General features: G+C 53.9%; 5 protein-coding genes across 5 annotated transcripts; 2 read left to right on the top strand and 3 right to left on the bottom strand.

Annotated features, from left to right (window-relative positions):
- Positions 1-1091: 1091 nt before the first annotated feature.
- On the top strand, positions 1092-4588 carry J4E87_009356 (uncharacterized protein; the record flags this gene model as incomplete). The annotated part of the gene is made up of 5 exons (XM_049380933.1): positions 1092-1096; positions 1129-1997; positions 2329-2501; positions 2555-3994; positions 4058-4588. The coding sequence occupies 5 exons, from the start codon at positions 1092-1094 to the stop codon at positions 4586-4588; spliced, it is 3018 nt and encodes a 1005-aa protein (XP_049229359.1).
- Positions 4589-4965: 377 nt separating this feature from the next.
- Positions 4966-7322, bottom strand: J4E87_009355 (uncharacterized protein; the record flags this gene model as incomplete). Its single annotated transcript, XM_049380932.1, has 3 exons — positions 4966-5931; positions 5984-6758; positions 6808-7322. The coding sequence occupies 3 exons, from the start codon at positions 7320-7322 to the stop codon at positions 4966-4968; spliced, it is 2256 nt and encodes a 751-aa protein (XP_049229358.1).
- Positions 7323-7671: 349 nt separating this feature from the next.
- J4E87_009354 (uncharacterized protein) lies at positions 7672-11718 on the top strand (the record flags this gene model as incomplete). Its single annotated transcript, XM_049380931.1, has 3 exons — positions 7672-7915; positions 8049-10152; positions 10320-11718. The coding sequence occupies 3 exons, from the start codon at positions 7672-7674 to the stop codon at positions 11716-11718; spliced, it is 3747 nt and encodes a 1248-aa protein (XP_049229357.1).
- Positions 11719-13458: 1740 nt separating this feature from the next.
- On the bottom strand, positions 13459-14829 carry J4E87_009353 (uncharacterized protein; the record flags this gene model as incomplete). Its single annotated transcript, XM_049380930.1, has 3 exons — positions 13459-13467; positions 13511-13701; positions 13905-14829. 3 exons carry the CDS (start codon positions 14827-14829, stop codon positions 13459-13461), a joined length of 1125 nt encoding a protein of 374 aa, XP_049229356.1.
- Positions 14830-15397: 568 nt separating this feature from the next.
- J4E87_009352 (uncharacterized protein) lies at positions 15398-16627 on the bottom strand (the record flags this gene model as incomplete). Its single annotated transcript, XM_049380929.1, has 1 exon — positions 15398-16627. One exon carries the CDS (start codon positions 16625-16627, stop codon positions 15398-15400), a length of 1230 nt encoding a protein of 409 aa, XP_049229355.1.
- Between the last annotated feature and the right edge of the window lie 1530 nt (positions 16628-18157).

The raw sequence follows: 18157 nt of genomic DNA, 5'->3' as shown, positions 1-18157 counted from the left end.
CGTGGGCGCCTATAGCCCTACTGGCGAAGGATTCATCCTGCCAAGTATTGTATGTACCATCGGTCGAGATCTGACTTTCCGGCATGGGTATGCTATCGCACTCGCCAGTACCAAGGTCTCTAGCTAACTGAATAAGCCAGAGCATGCCTCTCGGATCGTCGTTCTTGGTTGACAGGCAGACAAGGACTTGTTCTGAATATTGGTAGATTTCGCGCATGAACCGAACCTGGTGTGATCTCTCGTTAATGTCGTACTGATTTATGGAGATCTGATCAATCCACAGTCGACACTCTCTGTCACCGTATGTAGTGCTCCAAAATTGACGGACTTCCCTCAGAGCATGTGCCAGATTTGCGAACACGTTGAAGGTTGTACCGTTGAGAATGATGGGCTCGGTATTCTTTGCAGACCCAGCGCAATACGATGGAGCCGTGTATCGTCCTTTCAGATCGAGCAATGGGGCACCCGGGAGCAGTGTGCACTCGATGACATCGTCTCCACTGCCAGGCCAGAGTTTGACAAGGCGAATCTCCTGCTGAACGACATCCAGTTCAGAGTATAGGCCACTCGCATGAAACGAGTCGTTATTGGGTGTGCAAAAGATGTCATGGCCAGGCTGGAGCCCGCCAGACTGTAGAGACACTGTCGGCTCTTCCGCCATGGTCGAGTAGCGTTTGACCTTCCGACTAGGCTGGTGTGATGGGTGGAAAGTGGAGAAGATTGCGACGACGCCTCGTCCGCTTACGTGGGAGCGACTGTTCACCCCACATCCCCGCTTCCCTCGTTGCTTCCTCCCACGCCAACTTCCACGTGCAAACTCTCAACGAACCACGACTGTGTGCGACACACCATTTGACTTCTAGCTCTCTTGTTTGTCGCGACAGGGTTTACGGCAGAATGTCACTGATGATGCGAGACGGGATGATTCGCGTCGCCTCAAACTCGCGACGGGGCTCGAGTCCTTGGGCTTCATCCCAAACACGCTCAGGTTGCACCATCGATGACGTCCCCAAACTTCTGGAATCGCTTCGGATTGCATTTGGAGGATAAGGATATTTGCCTGAAAGCTGTGCGAGATCGCTATGGAGACTATGAAGTTGATGAGTATAGCGAACAGGGTTATTGTAGCTACACCCTTCTGGTCACGCCACCAAAAGTTGCTTTTGCGATGGAACACACCCGGCATCAGGCTACCGCAGAGGTGGATTGTGAGGATGAGCCTACTCTCATCGTCCAGCTTCGGCCGCCGCAGCACGCCCTCGACCACAACATTGTACGCGCTGCCAGCACGGCGCTTCCAGCACTAGCCCCCACCATCGAGGATCTCGGTTTAACACTACCCAGAGGCATTTGCGCATATGAGATGAAGAAGGTTGACGGCACGCCGCTGAGCCGATTACAGCAGCATGGACACTCACTCGATGATAGAGCAGCAAAGCGGCTGGAGCGCCTCATCACAAGTTTCGCGGATCTTATCGCGCAAAACTGGCACTCACCACGGGAAGTACATGATATCACCCGAACGGTACGAGCAGATTCACCTATGGATGAGCATCCATCGATGCTCACGCAGTGCCGCGGCAAGGTCGGCTCAACGATGATCTCTAGACTTGAGAGACTGGCTAGTGAGCTACCGGATGCATATCTACGCGAAAGAGCGAGAGAAACAATGCGCGCGATACAGCGGATGGAAGACTACCCAGTAGTACTCAATCACGGGGACCTCATCCCATCCAATATTCTGGTTGACCACGATACCTGGGAGATCACAGGCCTGGTGGACTGGGCGGAGGCGGAATACTTACCTTTCGGGACCTGCCTGTACGGTCTCGAGCATCTCCTTGGAACCATCTCACAAGATCCCGCAAAATCAGGGCCCAAATGGACCTACTTCAACGGTGCGACGCAACTTCGTGAGCTGTTTTGGTCGCGCTTGATCGATGCCATACCTGAATTGGAAGCTCGGATGGGGGATGTGAGAGTGATGAGAGATGTGGGTGTGCTGCTTTGGCATGGCATCGCTTGGGATAATGGTGCTATCGATCGCGTCGTCAATGATGGGGAAGATGTGGAAGAGCTGGTTAAACTTCGCGCGTTTCTGACCGCAGGATGAGAGCTGCCGCGCGAAGCACCAACGGCGAGCGCATGAGGTATCGTTCTCTTTCTTTTTCGTCTCGTCTTTCATTCCACTTGTCTTCGTTTACGATGTGTTATGCTGAGATTTCGCTCTTGCTGTTGATCGCGGTGCGTCGCGCCTTCCTTTCAAACAGTGGATGTCCCTTCCCACACATAGTGCACCTTCTACATACATGTAGGCAACATCATGAGTTCGTTTGCGACTCATCACTTCGCTCTCCGTCCTCTCCTTCGCCGCTATCGTCGTCGGGTTCGCTCCACCTCGCGTACGCAAGAAGAGCGTCGCCAGTAATCACGTTCTCATCTTCACCACCCTAATCCGGCACAGCGCTGTACCATTTCGGCGACGTGATAGTTGGGAACTGGTGAGTAGAATTTGAAATCAACTGAGCGGTGAAGGCCTGACGAACCAGGACAGACACTGAACATCATGGTGTCCACTCGGCGAGGCACTGCAAACGCAGAGCCAGACACGGCTGGCATTGGACAGCCCAGACCGCTCCGACAGGCGAGCGACACCATACATATCATCGTTCCCAGCGTCAAGAAGGTCGACAAAGCTCAGAAGAATCGAAGGGTGCCAGAAACTCCTCCTAGAATGGCGCTCTCCGGCAATATTAGTGAGCATGATCTCAGTCTCACATCCCCGAGTACCGGCGAATCTCCAGTGGTACTCACCATCACGACGGCGAAGGAACGACAAGGCTCGACTGATCCCACCGATCGAACAGTCTCCTCCGCCCTGCGAAGGCTTGCACCTAAGCCTTTCGCAAACATGAGCGGCAGCAGCCATAATCCAATCATCGTCGATGGTACCTCACCACCTCCACGGCGAGCAACGCGAGCCCCGAAGCGCAGACAGAAACACAAGAAGCTGTCAGAACCGCATCAGTTCATCGGCAACGGATATAGGGAACTATACAGTTACGGTGTCTCTAGACCAGCACTGGCAGCCATGCCTGCGAACGGTAGCACATTCACCGGGCACCAGAGTCACGATATCTATCGAATGATGAGCGCGAAGATCACTGCCGCGCCTGAAGTCAGCCCGAACGCAGCATGGGGCCGACACACCCTCAATGTACCTTTTGAAGTACAGTATCCACTCTCCGCGCCGGTTCTTGCGCAACACGCGCCACAACACCAACCAGCATATGCGCAACACTATCATGTTCAAGTTCCTTCCAACACATACGTCTTGCCAATGGTTCCCTCTCAGAACGAGAACTCGCTCCGTAGGAGAGCTGTCCATCACATCCAAGAGTACTCACGAACTTCACCACAGAAGAGGAAGTTCGCCGATGCTGACCTTGCTGAAACCAGCGATGGTGAAGCCAAAGAACACCAGCGGCATGCTCGACCGAAATCGAGCCGTCCAACCGCGCAGTCGAATGCCACGCCCGCATCGAGTGTACACAACGTTGATCAACATAACATCCACAGGCCGACGGTACATCGAGACCCAGATCCCAACCTGCTCGTCAGTCACCTCATCGAGCACACCTCGCTTATTACATCCTTGCTGCAAGTCTATCCTCACTCTACCGACAAAAAGGGTCTACAAAATGAGATATCGATGATGGTTCAGATCCAGAATCAGTATATGAGTGCTTGGATGGAGGCTGAATCACAGAGCTCGCGCAAGAGAACGAAGAATAACGGTGACGGCGCTGTCAATCTGGCGACCCACCCACAGCCTATCATCACTCCTGCGATGAAGGTTCAGAGTGAAAAAGACCATACAGTGCGTCAGGCTCTTTCTGCTGATGCCGACATGTGGCAGGATGGTACAGGGCATGGCGTTGCGGATGCGTTCGCGGTCGCACCTCAATCGTCGCCGGTGGCGAGCACCTCTAATGTAAGGATAGCTGATCCCGCGAGTATACTTCCGAGTGCAACAACGTCTCGTCATTCCATCCAGGGAAAAGCGGGCGCAGACAACGCTGTCGTCAAAACCCCACCACAGTCGATCACCGACCCGGGAGCAACGTCAACGAGATACAAGGGTAATCTCATTACACCTGTTCGACGGGAAGCCCCACAGACACTTGAACAGATGTCGAAGGCGGCCAAGAATAGCCCGGTGACTATAAACTACACGAGTCAACCGTTTACTCCTCCCAAAGACCTGGGAACTCCAACAAAATTACCGCCCCTCTCCGCCAGCTCTCCAATCACACCAACTACCAAGGATGGCGCTTCGTCTCAACATGGCAACGGCAAGCATTCTTCTTCCCGCAGCAAGCATATCACCCCTATACGACCTGTCCTGAGCTCGGAGCACGGCAAACTCCAAGCCCCGGGTACCAAGAACGCTTCAAGCAGCTTCCGCAGTGAGAGCTCGAGTGACTTTGGTACCCAAAGACCGGTCTTCCGCTTCGAACGACGCGTTGCTGGTGAGGGCGGGGAAGCTGAAGCGAATGATGATGCGACACCGACTGTGAACGAGTGAGTGGACTGGACAGCATGCATGTGAGAGCTGCGCAGAGACTGGGTACACGAAGGATAGGTGGTGTTTGTTGGGAGCTGAGGGTATTTGGACAGAATGTATATGTGTTCCCCGTGTAGTGTGGGGAGAAAAGGCCATGGTAGACGGACCAGAAGCGGGTAGTGTGTGTAATTGGCGTCGAAGGAGATGATTTCGTACTTCACGTCAAGTCCTAGGACTACTCAGGAACGGGATAACTCATGTTTCATGATCCATATTCTATCTGGGTATCAAGTTACTTTTCCCCTTTTCCATTCGTCTTTCATGAAAGAACATTTTCATACATATAACGATGCTTAACCCAGCATAAACCTCATCTACGCACACCTCAACAACCCCACCTAATTTCCCTTATTCCCCCTCTTCCCACCCCTCTTCTTCCTCTCAACATGCCCCTGCATCGTCCTCTTAACATCACCCAAACTGCGCTTATTCTTAAACCTCGCCTTACCCAGCGTCATAAGGAAATTCTTCTTCCTTGCCTTCTCCTTGTTCGTCGTACTCTTACCCGCTTCCTCCTTCTTGGCCTGGTGCTTCGCCGCTTTGGAAGTATGATTCGTCTCGCGGTCGGCCCTGGCAAGAGCAATCTTCTCTTCCTTGGTGTTCTTCTTGCCGATTTTGGCGGCGAGCTCGATGGTCTCGGCGGTGATGGCTTCGTCGGCGTGGCGGGCGGCGAGGAGCTGGGCGCGCTTGGAGGAGCCGGCGAGGGTGGAGGTTATTGTGCTGGAGGCGCGGAGGGCTTGGAGTTGTTTGAGGTCGGCGGGGGTGAGGATGGTGGTTGTGAGGAGTTTGGAGAGGGACTTGGTTTCTGGTTCGACGCTCTTGGAGTTTTCTTTGTCGTCGGATGGGCCCGGGGTGGCGCTGTCGAGCTTGGCTTTCTTTGCGGGCCGTTCCTTCTTGTCCTTTTCGTCTTCAGAGTCGCTGATTTGGATGTCTTCGCCGTCGCTTTCGACGTTGATCCAGCCGCCTGAGTCGTCGCTGTCGCCCTCGCTCTCCACGTCCCACTTCTTCCAGTCGTCTTCGTCGTCGAGGTCGACGTCGCCGTTGTCGGCGTCGGGATCCAGACCAGCCTCTATGAGCTTCTTCCTGCGCTCCTCTTCCTTCCATTTCTCGAGCAACTCGATGCCCTCAACCTCTCCAATAGCTTCTTCACCATAGCGACGTTCTTTGATAGTACCAGCGCGGATACCCATTGTCGCGTCCTTGCCACGATCGCGTTTCTTGAGGAGGTCGGCGCCGACCTCGCGGTAGAGGGAGAGCAGACCTTTGGCGGCCATCATTGTGCCCTTGTCTTTTGATTTGCGGTACTAATAAGCGTTAGTATAGAGTATGGCATCGGATTTCAAGGAGCCAACTTACCATGACCAAGTCTTGAAGCAGAGTATCTGTCATGGCCAATGGCTGACGAGCGCAGATCTCACGAATGGAATTCAGACCTGCTGCCGCGACCTCAGAGGCTGAGGCTTCTGACACGAACTCGTTCGCGATCTTCTGCACAAGTGGCTCAAGTACGTCTGGCGGTACATATGAATGTGTCGCTTGCGCTAAGCACGCCAAGTAAGTGGTGACTGAGGCTTGCCGAGGAGTGAGGTGCTTCAAGAAGTATGAGTATAGCGGAAGGACTGTGAGCTGATGTAATCCAACGAGGCGAGTGACAAGCTGCAGTGCCAGTAGCTTTGTCTCGAGAGCAAGCTTGTTCTTGGTGTTCTGGATGTGCTTTGAGAAGACGGTTTCGGCGAAGCCTTGAGGATCGTGGAGAAGGTGTAGCGCACTGAAGTTGAGGGGGTGGGGTGCATTCTTCTTCTTTGCCTTCTTCTTGAGAGACACAGCTGCGGACTTGATGTCGCGCGCCTTCTTCTTGCTCTTCTTGTTGATTCCGGCCGCGTGCTTCAGCTTTCCAATGTCCACATCGTTGTCGTCATCGCTGCTTTCCTCTGCGGCGGCTTCTCGCTCCTGATCACCACCGAGGAAGAACCTGAGGCCGCCCGAGATGGTCTTTTCGTTGTCGCTCAGTGCTGCCAGTCGCATGACCTCTACGGCGCGCGCATCTGTCCATATCTGTCGTTTCCACAACTCTCTGGTGATCTTCACGGCCCAGAGACCCTTCGGCGAGGAGGTGTCGGATTCTAAGAGACTTGGGACGGTTAGTTGGGAACGCCAAGCATTGAGAGGATACTGCGTACTTGTAAAGTGCCGTTTGCATAGACTTGTTGAGCTTGTGGTTCACAGTCTTCGCGTTGGACGAACGTAGATCTGAGATAATCTTGGTATAGAGCAATTGTCGCAGACTCTTGCTGTTCGTCGCCACAAGGAGCGGGAACAGTGTGTTGAGGAGTTTGACCGAGTCTATGACTTCCTTCCGCTTGAGCAAGCAGTATGCGCCGACGATCTTGTCCCTCAGATCATACTCAAGTACCTCATGGTGGGTGAGCAGAAGCTCGAGATCCCTGGGGAACTCGGATGCGACATCGGGGTAGAGGTCCGAAGTGTGCGAAACGAACTCAATAAGATCCTTCAGCGCAACCAGACCACTGTCTGAGGTGCTGGGGTCGGCAAGGAACAGGTCGAGAAGGGTTCGGTACTGCTGGTACTGCTGCTCGAAGTCGTCTCTGTACGATTGGGGGTCTCGCTTCAGCTTGAACCGGAGTGCCGCATGGTCCGACTCGAGCTTCTCTAGGGCGCCAACTTTGCGCTTCATGGTGTATATACGGTGTCGTGACTGTATCAGTTATCGAGAGCGTCGTCTGTATGCGCCTTCGAGGACTTTGCGACATGAAATTTTAGTGGGGCCCATCCCACCAATTGGCCAGGGCGGACCGACACTAGGCCGAGAAGCTCTGGCCTCTTCGCGCGTAAATCTTTCTCACGAGCCTCGACAACTTGCGCCCGCAACTCTTCAGCCGCGCTGCCTGACACCGGCGCGCACTACACTCTGCAAGCTCGAGCATTACATTCGATTGTCGCGACTTAATTTTGAACTTTTCCCACACGCGCTCAAGACCTCGACGCGACGAGAGTAACTGGGCCAGCGCCCACCGCCGCCCATCATGACGAGCTTCTCTTCCATGTCCCTGTACGCCTTGACGGTCAAACAGCCCACAGCCACACAGGACGCCATCTCCGGCGACTTTCTCGGAAACGGAAAGCAGCAAATCCTCACAGCGAGCGGCTCACGGCTGGCTATCTTGGAGGTCTCGCGGCGGCAGAAGGGCTTCCAAGAGCTCTACTCGCAGGATGTCTTTGGCATCATTCGCCGCATCGCCAAGTTCAGGATCGCGGGCGGAACCAAAGGTATGTCAGTCCTACTTCCCCGCTACAAGCAGTATAGTGATTTTCAAAGCACACGACACCTCCGAGCTCCCAGCTCACTGAGCCCGCGGTGGACTGGATTGCAATTAACAAGAACCTCTGCTGACTCCGTCAGACCATATCGTCATAACCACCGATTCAGGACGGTTAGTCACGTATGAGTACATGCCCGATGAGCACACCTTCAAGACGGTCCACTTCGAGACGTTCGGCAAGTCTGGAATACGACGCGTAGTGCCGGGCGAGTATCTGGCAGCCGACCCGAAAGGGCGCGCTATCATGATCGCCTCAACGGAGAAGAACAAGCTTGTCTACATTCTCACCCGAAGTGGCCAGACGGACATCGCCATCTCCTCACCGCTAGAGGCACACAAGCCACAGACGCTAGTGTACTGCCTCATCGGGCTTGATGTCGGATACGACAACCCCATGTTCGCTACTCTCGAGGTGGACTACTCCAACTCCGAGACCGATCCTACCGGCGAAGCGTACGACGAGATCAAGAAGGAGCTGGTATACTACGAGCTGGACCTTGGTCTCAACCACATCGTCCGGAAATGGTCAGAGCCAGTTGATCGAACCGCCAATACCCTCTTCCGGGTACCAGGAGGTCCAAACGCCCCAAGCGGTGTCCTGTGCTGTGGAGAAGACAGCATCACCTACCGCCGTATCTTCAACAACAAGTCGAGTGTCCACCGACTGGCTATCCCCCGCCGTGAGGGAGCGACCGAAGACCCCAACCGTAAGCGCATGATTGTTGCCGGTACCCTGTACTCTCTGAAGGGCGGCGATTTCTTCTACCTCCTACAAACAGAGGACGGCGATGTCTTCAAGCTTACCGTGGAAGCAACAAATGGCACAGTCGACAAGATTAAGATCAAGTACTTTGATACTATTCCTGTCGTCACCAGCATCTGCATTCTCAGGGCAGGTTTCGTGTATGCTGCCTGCGAATCTGGGGACCGCATCCTGTACGAGCTCGAGTCATTGGGAGACGAGACAGAGGACCCCGTGTTCGAGAGCGACCAGTTCCCTGTCGATCCGGAGACTGCTTTCGCGCCTCCTTTCTTCAAGCCTCGAGCCCTGGTCAACCTCACAGCGGTAGAGTCGATGGCCAGTCTGAACCCAATCATGGGTATGGAGGTTGCCAACCCTGCCCTCGAAGACGCGCCACAGGTTTACACGATCAATGGCACAGGAGGCCGAAGTTCGTTCCGCACCACCAGGAATGCTCTAGAGGTTTTGGACCTCATCGAGTCGCCTTTGCCGCAAAACGCGTCAGATGTTTGGACTACAAAGCTCACCAGCGAAGACGAGACTGACACCCTCATCGTCATGTGCCTTCACAGCAGAACATTAGTTCTGAAAATCGGCGATGATGTCGAGGAAGCCTCTAACACTGGCTTCCTCCCAGATACGAACACGCTCGGTGTGCAACAATTTGGTGAGGACTGTATCATCCAGATCCATCCCAAGGGTATCCGCCACATTCAGGGTATCCAGTTTCCCAACGAAGATGCGAGCGCGACACATGCTAGTTTGACTGATTGGCAACCCCCAGCCCATCGTACCATCGTAGCCTGCGCCACCAACAACCGACAGGTTGCCATCGCGCTGAGTTCAGGCCAGATCTTGTACTTTGAGTGCGACTCCGATGGTTCACTTGCCATGGCCGAGGAGGAGATTGCCCTGGACAGCACCATCAACTGCCTGGCGATGCCCGATGTTCCGGAGGGTAGCGTGCGAGCTTTCTTCTTGGCTGTCGGCTGCAGCGACCAGACTGTCCGGATATTCAATCTGAGTCCTGACATGGAAGGCAACATCCTACGAAGCATCTCTGTTCAAGCTCTTACATCACCGCCGAGCGACCTGACTATCAACCTCATGACAGACAAGTCGCCCCGTGGATACAGCCAGTTCTTGCACATTGGTCTTCGAAGCGGTGTATACATTCGATCAGTACTGGATGAGATGACTGGAGACATCGGTGACACCCGGAGGCGCTTCCTTGGTCCCGAGCCTATCAAGTTTGCGAAGGTGACTGTTGCCGGCGAACCTGCTATCCTTGCAATGACCTCAAGGCCATGGCTAGGCTACACCCATCCCAGGACCGGCGTATTGCAGCTGACACCCTTGAACTACATCCCTTTCAAGTCCGCTTGGAACTTTGATGGTTCTCAGTTCAAGGGAATCATCTGCGTCAGCGCTAATGAGTTACGGTAAGCACCCCTATTTCTTTCGCTCCAACTGCAATGATGAAAATATGTTTCCTACCGTCGAATCAAGATGAGGCTGAAACAAAATTTCCAATTGTTCCTACTGAAAGCAGTTACCAACTCATATTTGTCAAAACTACAAAAGGAATGAACAGTTGCTAACGAAACAGAATCTTCACCTTCAACGACTTGACGGACAACACGACCTACGAGAACATCCCACTCAAGTACACCCCGAGGAAGATGGTCGGATGGCACGACCAGGGTGTCTTCTACGTGATCGAGAGCGATAACAACACTATTAGCGCCGATAGACGCCAGCAGCTGATAGCACACGCTGGTGTAAAGAAGGAAGAGACCGACGGCATCAACGGCCCCATGAAGATCGAGGATGCCGATGGCGATACAGCAAATGGCACAACTGATGGCGACGAACTCCCAGCGATCGACTTTGGATACCCAAGGGCTCAAGGCAGCTGGGCCTCTTGCATCCAAGTGGTCGACCCTGTGAGCGAGAAGACCGTCACCCACACAGTGGAGCTCAACGGCAACCAGTCACTTGTCAGTGCTGCTTTAGTCTTCTTTGAGAGCCGCGGTGATGAAGCATTCCTAGCCGTCGGTACCGCTAAAGACTTGAGCTTCAATCCCTTCAAATACACATCTGCTTCTATACAGGTGTACAAGATTAACCCTACTGGCCGCGAGTTGGAGTTCTTCCACGAGACCGAGGTCAGCGATCCACCTCTAGCGCTACTGGCTTTCAAGGGAAAGCTTATCGCTGGTGTTGGTCGTCACCTGTGTCTTTACGACTGTGGTATGAAGTCTGTCCTCCGTAAAGCTCAGGCTCCGAACTGCGTAGCGACACGTATTACCGATCTCAAGACTCAAGGCAGTCGTCTTGTTGTTTCCGACCAGGCGCAATCCGTCACCTACGTTGTACACAAGGACCAAGTCCACCCCAACCGTCTCATTCCTTTTGTGGACGACACCATCGCCCGTCATACTTCCGCATCAGAAATGCTGGACTACGATACTACAGTCGGTGGTGACAAGTTCGGTAATATCTGGCTCGTGCGCTGTCCCCAGAAGGTTTCCGAGTCTTCGGACGAATCGCCCGACGGCTCCGACCTACTAGTAGACAAGGGCTACCTGGGCGGTACACCGAACCGTCTTGACCTCATTGCACACTACTTCACAAACGACATTCCTGTCTCGATACAAAAGACGGTTCTCCTGTCTGGTGGTGAGCGCATCATCTTCTGGGCCGGTCTCCAAGGCACTCTTGGTGCACTCATCCCCTTCAACTCCCGCCGACAACACAAGATGTTCCAACAACTGGAGCTTCAACTTCGGTCGGACGATAAGCCTTTGTCTGGCCGGGATCATCTCGCCTTCCGCAGCTACTTCGCGCCGGTCAAGAGCGTCATTGATGGCGATCTGATCGAGCGCTTCCTAGTACTGTCACGCGACAAGCGGGAGAGCATCGCTGGGCAGATGACGGGTGCAGAATGGACCCCCAGCATGATTGATGAAGCGATCTGGAACATGCGGGGTCTATATGCCTTCTAGTAGAAGCATGTTTTGTGCACATTACGGCGTTTGGAAATACGGGCCATGAAAAGCGGTTGGTACTTATAACCCGCGCTTCTAGCGTCTTTTTTATGAATGGGGAGCAGTAATTGTATTTGTACATAGGAACGTAGGTCACAATAGACCCAAATGATACCCGAGAGTCCTCTTCAGCTGTGTTCGGAGATGACCTTAGTTTGGTCCGTGGTGTTGCATTCTGAGTCCTGGCTACCTACTGACACAACCTTCGTTTTCGTCATCAAAACCCAACGACCAACCATCCCATCATGACAGCCACCGAAATCGCCACCAACCCTCCTCCACTCCAACCCACATTCCTACCCACACTCCTCACACCCTCCGACGTCTTCTCCTCACCACCCAGTCTATACCCATTCGACCCCGCAATCTCAACGTTAAAGTCCCACTCCGTATACCCCGTGTTGGTAGTTCCTTCTTCCTCTACCCCTTCGCCCCACAGCGCACATTTTATTATCGTCCGGCTGGCTGCGTCTCTGCAGTTTGGACCGAGGTGGATGGACGGTGAGCGCTCGAAGTAGAGGTTGAAGCCGTTGCAGATTTGGGGGTGGGGGTGGGGGGACGGTGATGGGGAGGGTGTGGGTGTTGGTGGTGGTGTTGGAAGACCGGATGGGGGCGTTTGAACGTCCATGGCCTCGATGTTCAGATCATCACCCCACCCATCGCACCTCCTCGCACATTCCCCCGCATCATACGAACGCAGCTCGTAATGTCCCAGATACCCACTTCCAACGTACGAAGCGTTTGCGTCGCGGAAAGAAAGCGTGTAGCGCTCTGGTGTGAGGGCGGAGAGAGCGGGTTGCCGGATTTGAGGCCAGGTGGAGAAGGAATAGGGGGTGTATTCGACTGGGGGTAGGGGGCCGTAGGAGGGGGGGAGGGGGGAGCAGGTGAGGTTGGTGGATTGTGGGGTGGGTGCGTAGTTGGATATGGATGTTGGAGTGGACACGCTTTGTGTGGGTGTGAAGGATATATTCGTGGGGTTCGATTTCGGGTGTTCTGTCAGCCAGGGGACAGGTGTTGCTGCGATTATGCTGAGGGAGCTGGAGGGAATTGCGTACGCCATCTTTTTTTCTTGTGTGTGAGATGCGGTGTCTGAGGAGTAGTCAGGTTAGACTCATGTGTGCGAGAAAATGTTTTTTCGTACTCCACTCTTGCGGACGTTGTGTGGTAGCGATCTGGGATTCGCGCCACTGAGCCGGCTTGTGATACAAAGCCACCTCGCTACTTGCAGAAATCGGAGACAGCGACGAGGTTTTGTGATTGTGTCGTGTGATTGGTTTGGAATGTACGTCGTCTATTGGATAGCTTACACATTCATACGTCCTCACGCGACTACCGCTAGTGCGATATCATACTCAACAGCCCATTGCCTCAAGCTTCAAGCGACGCCCACCTTATCCGCCTCAGCCTTTAATCCCTCCCATCACCGACAACCTACTATAAACCGTTACATCGTCCCTAAACGCTTTCTGCCCTGTCCACAAATTCGTCAGCCTACTCTGTTCAACCAACAATCCCAACTGAGGAATAACTAACCTTTCAAACACCGTTCCACAACCCCAATCCACAAATCCCTTCCTTTCACCCTCGCCTCCTCCTCTCCCCACTGCCCAATCTCCGTCAAAAACGCGTCTTTCTCCCGCATCGTCATCCTATCTTTCATTTCACTCAATGTCTCGGTGCTTGTCCGCGTCGTCACAATTACAGCACCTGATTTGGGCAAACGCGCATACATCTGCGTTTCTGTACGCACGAGCAGTTCAGTTGGCTGCAGATCAGCTATGTGGCCGGCGAAAAAGTCCATGGGGCGTGGGATGTGGAGTGTTGAAGCTAGAGTGGCGCGGAGGGGCCGGGTTTGGATGAAGGTCTGCGTGTGGGATAGGGGGCCAGTGGAGGAGTAAGGGGAGAGGGTTGGGAGGGTGAGTTTGAGGATGGAGGGGAGGTCTGTGATATATGTGTTAGCTTGGGTTGCGCGACTGCTTGGGAAAGAAGAGAGAATTGCAACTCACCAGACCAAGGTATCATCGCTGGTTTCCCCATCCCCTCGCCCCCCACCACCACATCAACCGTCTTCCCCATATACGGACTTACAACATACCCGCTCGGAAAAAGCGTCGTAGCAGCCTGTAAATACCAATTCAACGTACTCTCACTCCTGCCCCAGACCATGAAATCCTCCGCACATAACCGCGCACATACCTCCAACGGATGACATTCCAATCCATGCTCTATCTCGAAATCCTCTCTTGTAAGCTCATTCAGCACATGCTTCCTGCGCGTCTTCGTCAGAAAACGGAATTGGTGCGGATACATGTCCACGAGGAAAGACGTGACTTCCTGCAGGAGTTCGCGACATGCGCGTTCGCCCTCGGGGGTGACGTGGATGCAGGAGGAGCGGTTGCGTAAGAGGAGGTGGGTGCGCGCGGCGTGGTATTCGATGTATTGGGGGGAGATGGTGAGCCAGTTGCTGCGGGGTGTGGGTGTGAGACCTAGATGGGAGGCAGTGAGGGTGTCGGAATGGGTGGTGCTGGATTCGATAGGCCGGTTTGTAAGGGGTATGTCTGGGAAGTAGTCGCCTGTTCCGCAGTCGTCGGCGTCGAAGGCGGGCATGCGGGAGATGCGGCGTTCTTCGGCTAGGTAGGCTCGCGTTTGCGGGTTGGTGAACGAGTCTAGGTCTGAGATGTCTGAGATGTCTTGGAGGTTGACTGTTGTTGTGGCGGTGGAGAGGTTTCGGGGGGAGAACGCGGTGCTGTGTGCTATAGTCTCTGTCGGCGCTGATAAGGAGTCGTGGGTGAAGACGGTCATGCGCCGCTTCCTTAGGGTTTCAGCGCTTGTTCCGGGCTCGTTGTGTTTGCTGTGGATCGGGGCCGCATGGTGGTCTTCTTCTTGGGGTTCATTCCTGATCACGATGAACTTCTCTGGGGCGGGGCCGAGGGCGCCTTTGTAGAACCAAAGCCGTACTGCGGCGGTGCCTATGAAGAAGAAGTAGCAGCAGATGCCGACAACGAGAACGAGAAGGACATATAGGGGTATCGGTCCGGGTTGCTGCAGGTGTAGCGGGCCTGCTGCCATGTCGAGCAGCTGGATAGATAAGAATGTAGTCGCACTGTAGACTTTGAACAGCGAAATTGTGTACAAGTCCAGATTGTCATTGCTGAGGTTGCAGGTGCGGTGACGTGTTTTCGAGCCTTCAGTATTGCGGTAATGTGAATGATGTACAGTACGATGCACCTGAATTCGACATTGAATGCGGTCGTTTCTTCATGGGGCCGCTTGCCAGCATCAGTCATGCCGATAAATAGGCAACAACAAAGGATACCCTTTCGTTTCGATCGTCTTCAGTGTCAGTGTGTGCTGTGTGAAGTCAGGAAACGCATAGGACAGGAGAGCATAGGAAAGTTGGAGATGAAACGAAGAACTGGGTATCGTGTTGCTTGGCTATGTAAGGTAATCAATCAAAGGGACGCCGTACTCCAGTATGTTCTCCTCCATGTGTCAAATTGACCCATCGGTATGACTTCGCGTAAAACAAAAAGCGTCAGAAGAGCATTAGCCAGACCCACCCCGAACGATACGAAGAAGCTCGCCCAAGATGAGCTCCTTCGTGACCCATACTGTTCATGAACTAGAAATCCAACTCTTACTCAATCTTAGGCAAAGCATCAATCTTCGCATACAGCTCCTGCGCATCCTCAAAGATATACCAGATATCCTTAGGTACACCCTTGAACGCCTTCTTGAATCGCTCCGGGTCGTTCTTCCTGCCCTCGTCCATCTCCGCTACGCCCGTGACTTTCCTGATGTAAATAGCGCCGATCCAGTTTTTGCCAAACTTGCGGTAGGCTTCGCCATAAGATTCAGGGTCTGTTTGCGTCGAGTCGCCGATAAGGATGAACTTGCGTTTGGGAAACCATCCGTGGACCTTCTCGATGCGATCAACCTTGTAGGCCTCGGTACCCTGGGTCAAGTTTGCGAGGAAGCCGGCAAGATTCATCCAGCTCGCATCGCGTAGGATCATAGTGCCGTTGGGGTAGTATTGCTCGCGGAATTTGCGAAGGAATGGGTAGAGGTTGTATGGTGACGCTGAGAGATACCAGAAGGGCGGGTCGTCGAGCTTTTGTACAATGTGCCTGTACAGTTCTGGCATACCCTTGATAGGCTCTGGCTCTTCGGCGAAGGTGGTGGTCAGGATACCGACGGGTGAAGATGTTAGCGTCTTCTTGATAGTGTCGTCCACGTCGGAAAGGATGGCCCAGCCCTTGGGTTTGGCGAAAGTGATGTTGAATGGCGTCGCATCAGCGTTGACGGCCTTGAACTTGTTGACTTGGCCTTCCTTGTAGTCGTTCCCTGGAATAGCCAAGACATCGGAGCTGATGCCGTCGCGTCCGCTGGGACCCAATCTGGTGTTGATGCCCAGAAGGTCAATTTGGACGGCATGTGCGGGGAGGATCTGGTCTGCAAATGGCTGGAGCCTCTGTGCGACGGTTGCTCTGGCTTGCTCGTCGTCTGCTAAGCCGATCTTCTCACTGACCCATGCGACGATCTTGGAGAGATCCTTGCCACTGTTCTTGACGAAGTAGGCAGCGACGAACTCGGCGTTCCACCTTCCTAGGCGATTCTGATATGCGGTAGTGTCCAAGATCCATACATAATCGGTCTCGGGGTTGACGTTGTTGTAGAAAGGGTTCTTGCGACCAAAATATGAGGAAAGGTTGTCCTTGAGGGAGAAGCTGAAACGGCTGGTGAGTTTGGGCATGTCTGCTTCAAATGCGGCGAAGCCTGAGTTTTCTCTGGTGATGCGGTCTTGTTCGGTTTCTTCGGTGCGCATTCGAGCACGGCCAGCCATGGCGGAAGCGGATTCGGGAGCCATTTTGTATGATGGTAATGCTAGACAAAGGCGCGGGTGCCTGGTGGGTTGGTGAGGTCAGGAGGTGGGTGTATTGCACGGGACAAAGGGAGGCGAGGGCCATGGTCGAGGTCATATACTTTGTGCCTGGCACTTGACCAGGACTTGACGAGTGGCTGTTGCGGTGTCTCAGGAATGGGCCCAGTGTGCATGAGGGATGACGTTTAGCCAAGCCATGGCTCCGCATCCTGTAGGAATGATCGCTTGCCGAGCGCGCCGATCCTTGAACCTTGTCGGCGTATCGCCTCGAGTTAGGAGTGACAACTCAGCAGCTGAGCGAGATGATGAATCGCAAGCTATTTGTGACCTCACAAGAGACTTTTCCTTCTATTTGGACCCCTTCTTGAGATTGCGCCCTCGGGGTAAAGGTAGTAATTTGTGTTACGAGTCTCTCAGAATGGGTACTGTTGTACCTGGGGTATGCTTCAAAGTACAGATTGACCAAAACGAGCTTCTTCGTCTTTCAGCTGGTGTTGCAAGTGCAGGTAGCCACACTGCAGGCGGAGAATAATGTGAGAGTTTAGCGACACGCCAACGCCAGACAAAGCAAAGCCCTCCGTGATACTTTGAAGGTAGTCGCAGCCTCCAGCACTAACAGCGGAGTAGTGCTGTCGCAGCAGGCTGCAGCAAATGGATGCCTCCCATCGTGCCAATGCTAGCGGAGTGACGTAACCACGGTCAAGCGATCTTGATCAGTTCACGGGTGTGAGTCTCGATATCTGCAGGTACGCGTGACGGTCAATACTCTTGCGCTCAGATGGGGCATCGCTGACAGTGTCGGTTGATGAAAGCCATGCTTGGCTGTGCCAGACTTTGTCGAGGACGAGATGGAATCGGGTGCTACTGAAGAGTCATGCTGCGACGTGATGTTGACGTATCTTGCAGCATACAGTCGCGTTGGAACGGCTATATCGGTACTGTGCTCAAACTCGTCACCGTCATACCTCGCTCGGCGACAAAGGAAATTATTGTCATCGCTGCCCTGGTCTGGTTCTGTGTTCAACCGCCTTTGGCCTCCTCATCTTGGTGTTGCCCGTCGAATAGGCGCGAAATGGTATCACGCGGCGGTGCCACAGGCTAGGAACCCGGTCATGTGCTACAGTGTCGACGTATTCTGCGATGGCCCCAAGGTGGATGAACGGAAAGGGTCCGATTAACGCAGACTACGGGCCAGTGGGGTCTGCAGGTAAAGGCCGATGGCAGGTCTTGGCACAGCCTACGCCATCCAGGACGCGTAGATGTGCCGAAGGAGAGCAGTAGATGGGAGAACAGCACTGAGATGGGTGCAGCGTCGCCACACGTTATACGCGGCTGTTTACGTCGGCCGTCGTGCTTCGCGAGTCTGTCATGGCTTGGCGACAAGAGGCGCAGCCCTACCTAGGTAACCGTCCGTCCGCGCGAGGAAGGCGCGTTGGAGGCCTCGATCAACATCTCGATAGTACCGCATCTGCCTCCTTTACGCTTACGCCCCGGCCTCGCGACTCTGGCTTCTTT

The sequence above is a fragment of the Alternaria ethzedia genome, assembly GCF_023757985.1.
Source record: "Alternaria ethzedia strain BMP 0044 chromosome Unknown scaffold_34, whole genome shotgun sequence".
NCBI classification, from domain to species: Eukaryota; Fungi; Ascomycota; class Dothideomycetes; order Pleosporales; family Pleosporaceae; genus Alternaria; species Alternaria ethzedia.
Note: the sequence above shows the minus strand (reverse complement) of the source record. Positions and strands in the feature narration are given on the sequence as shown.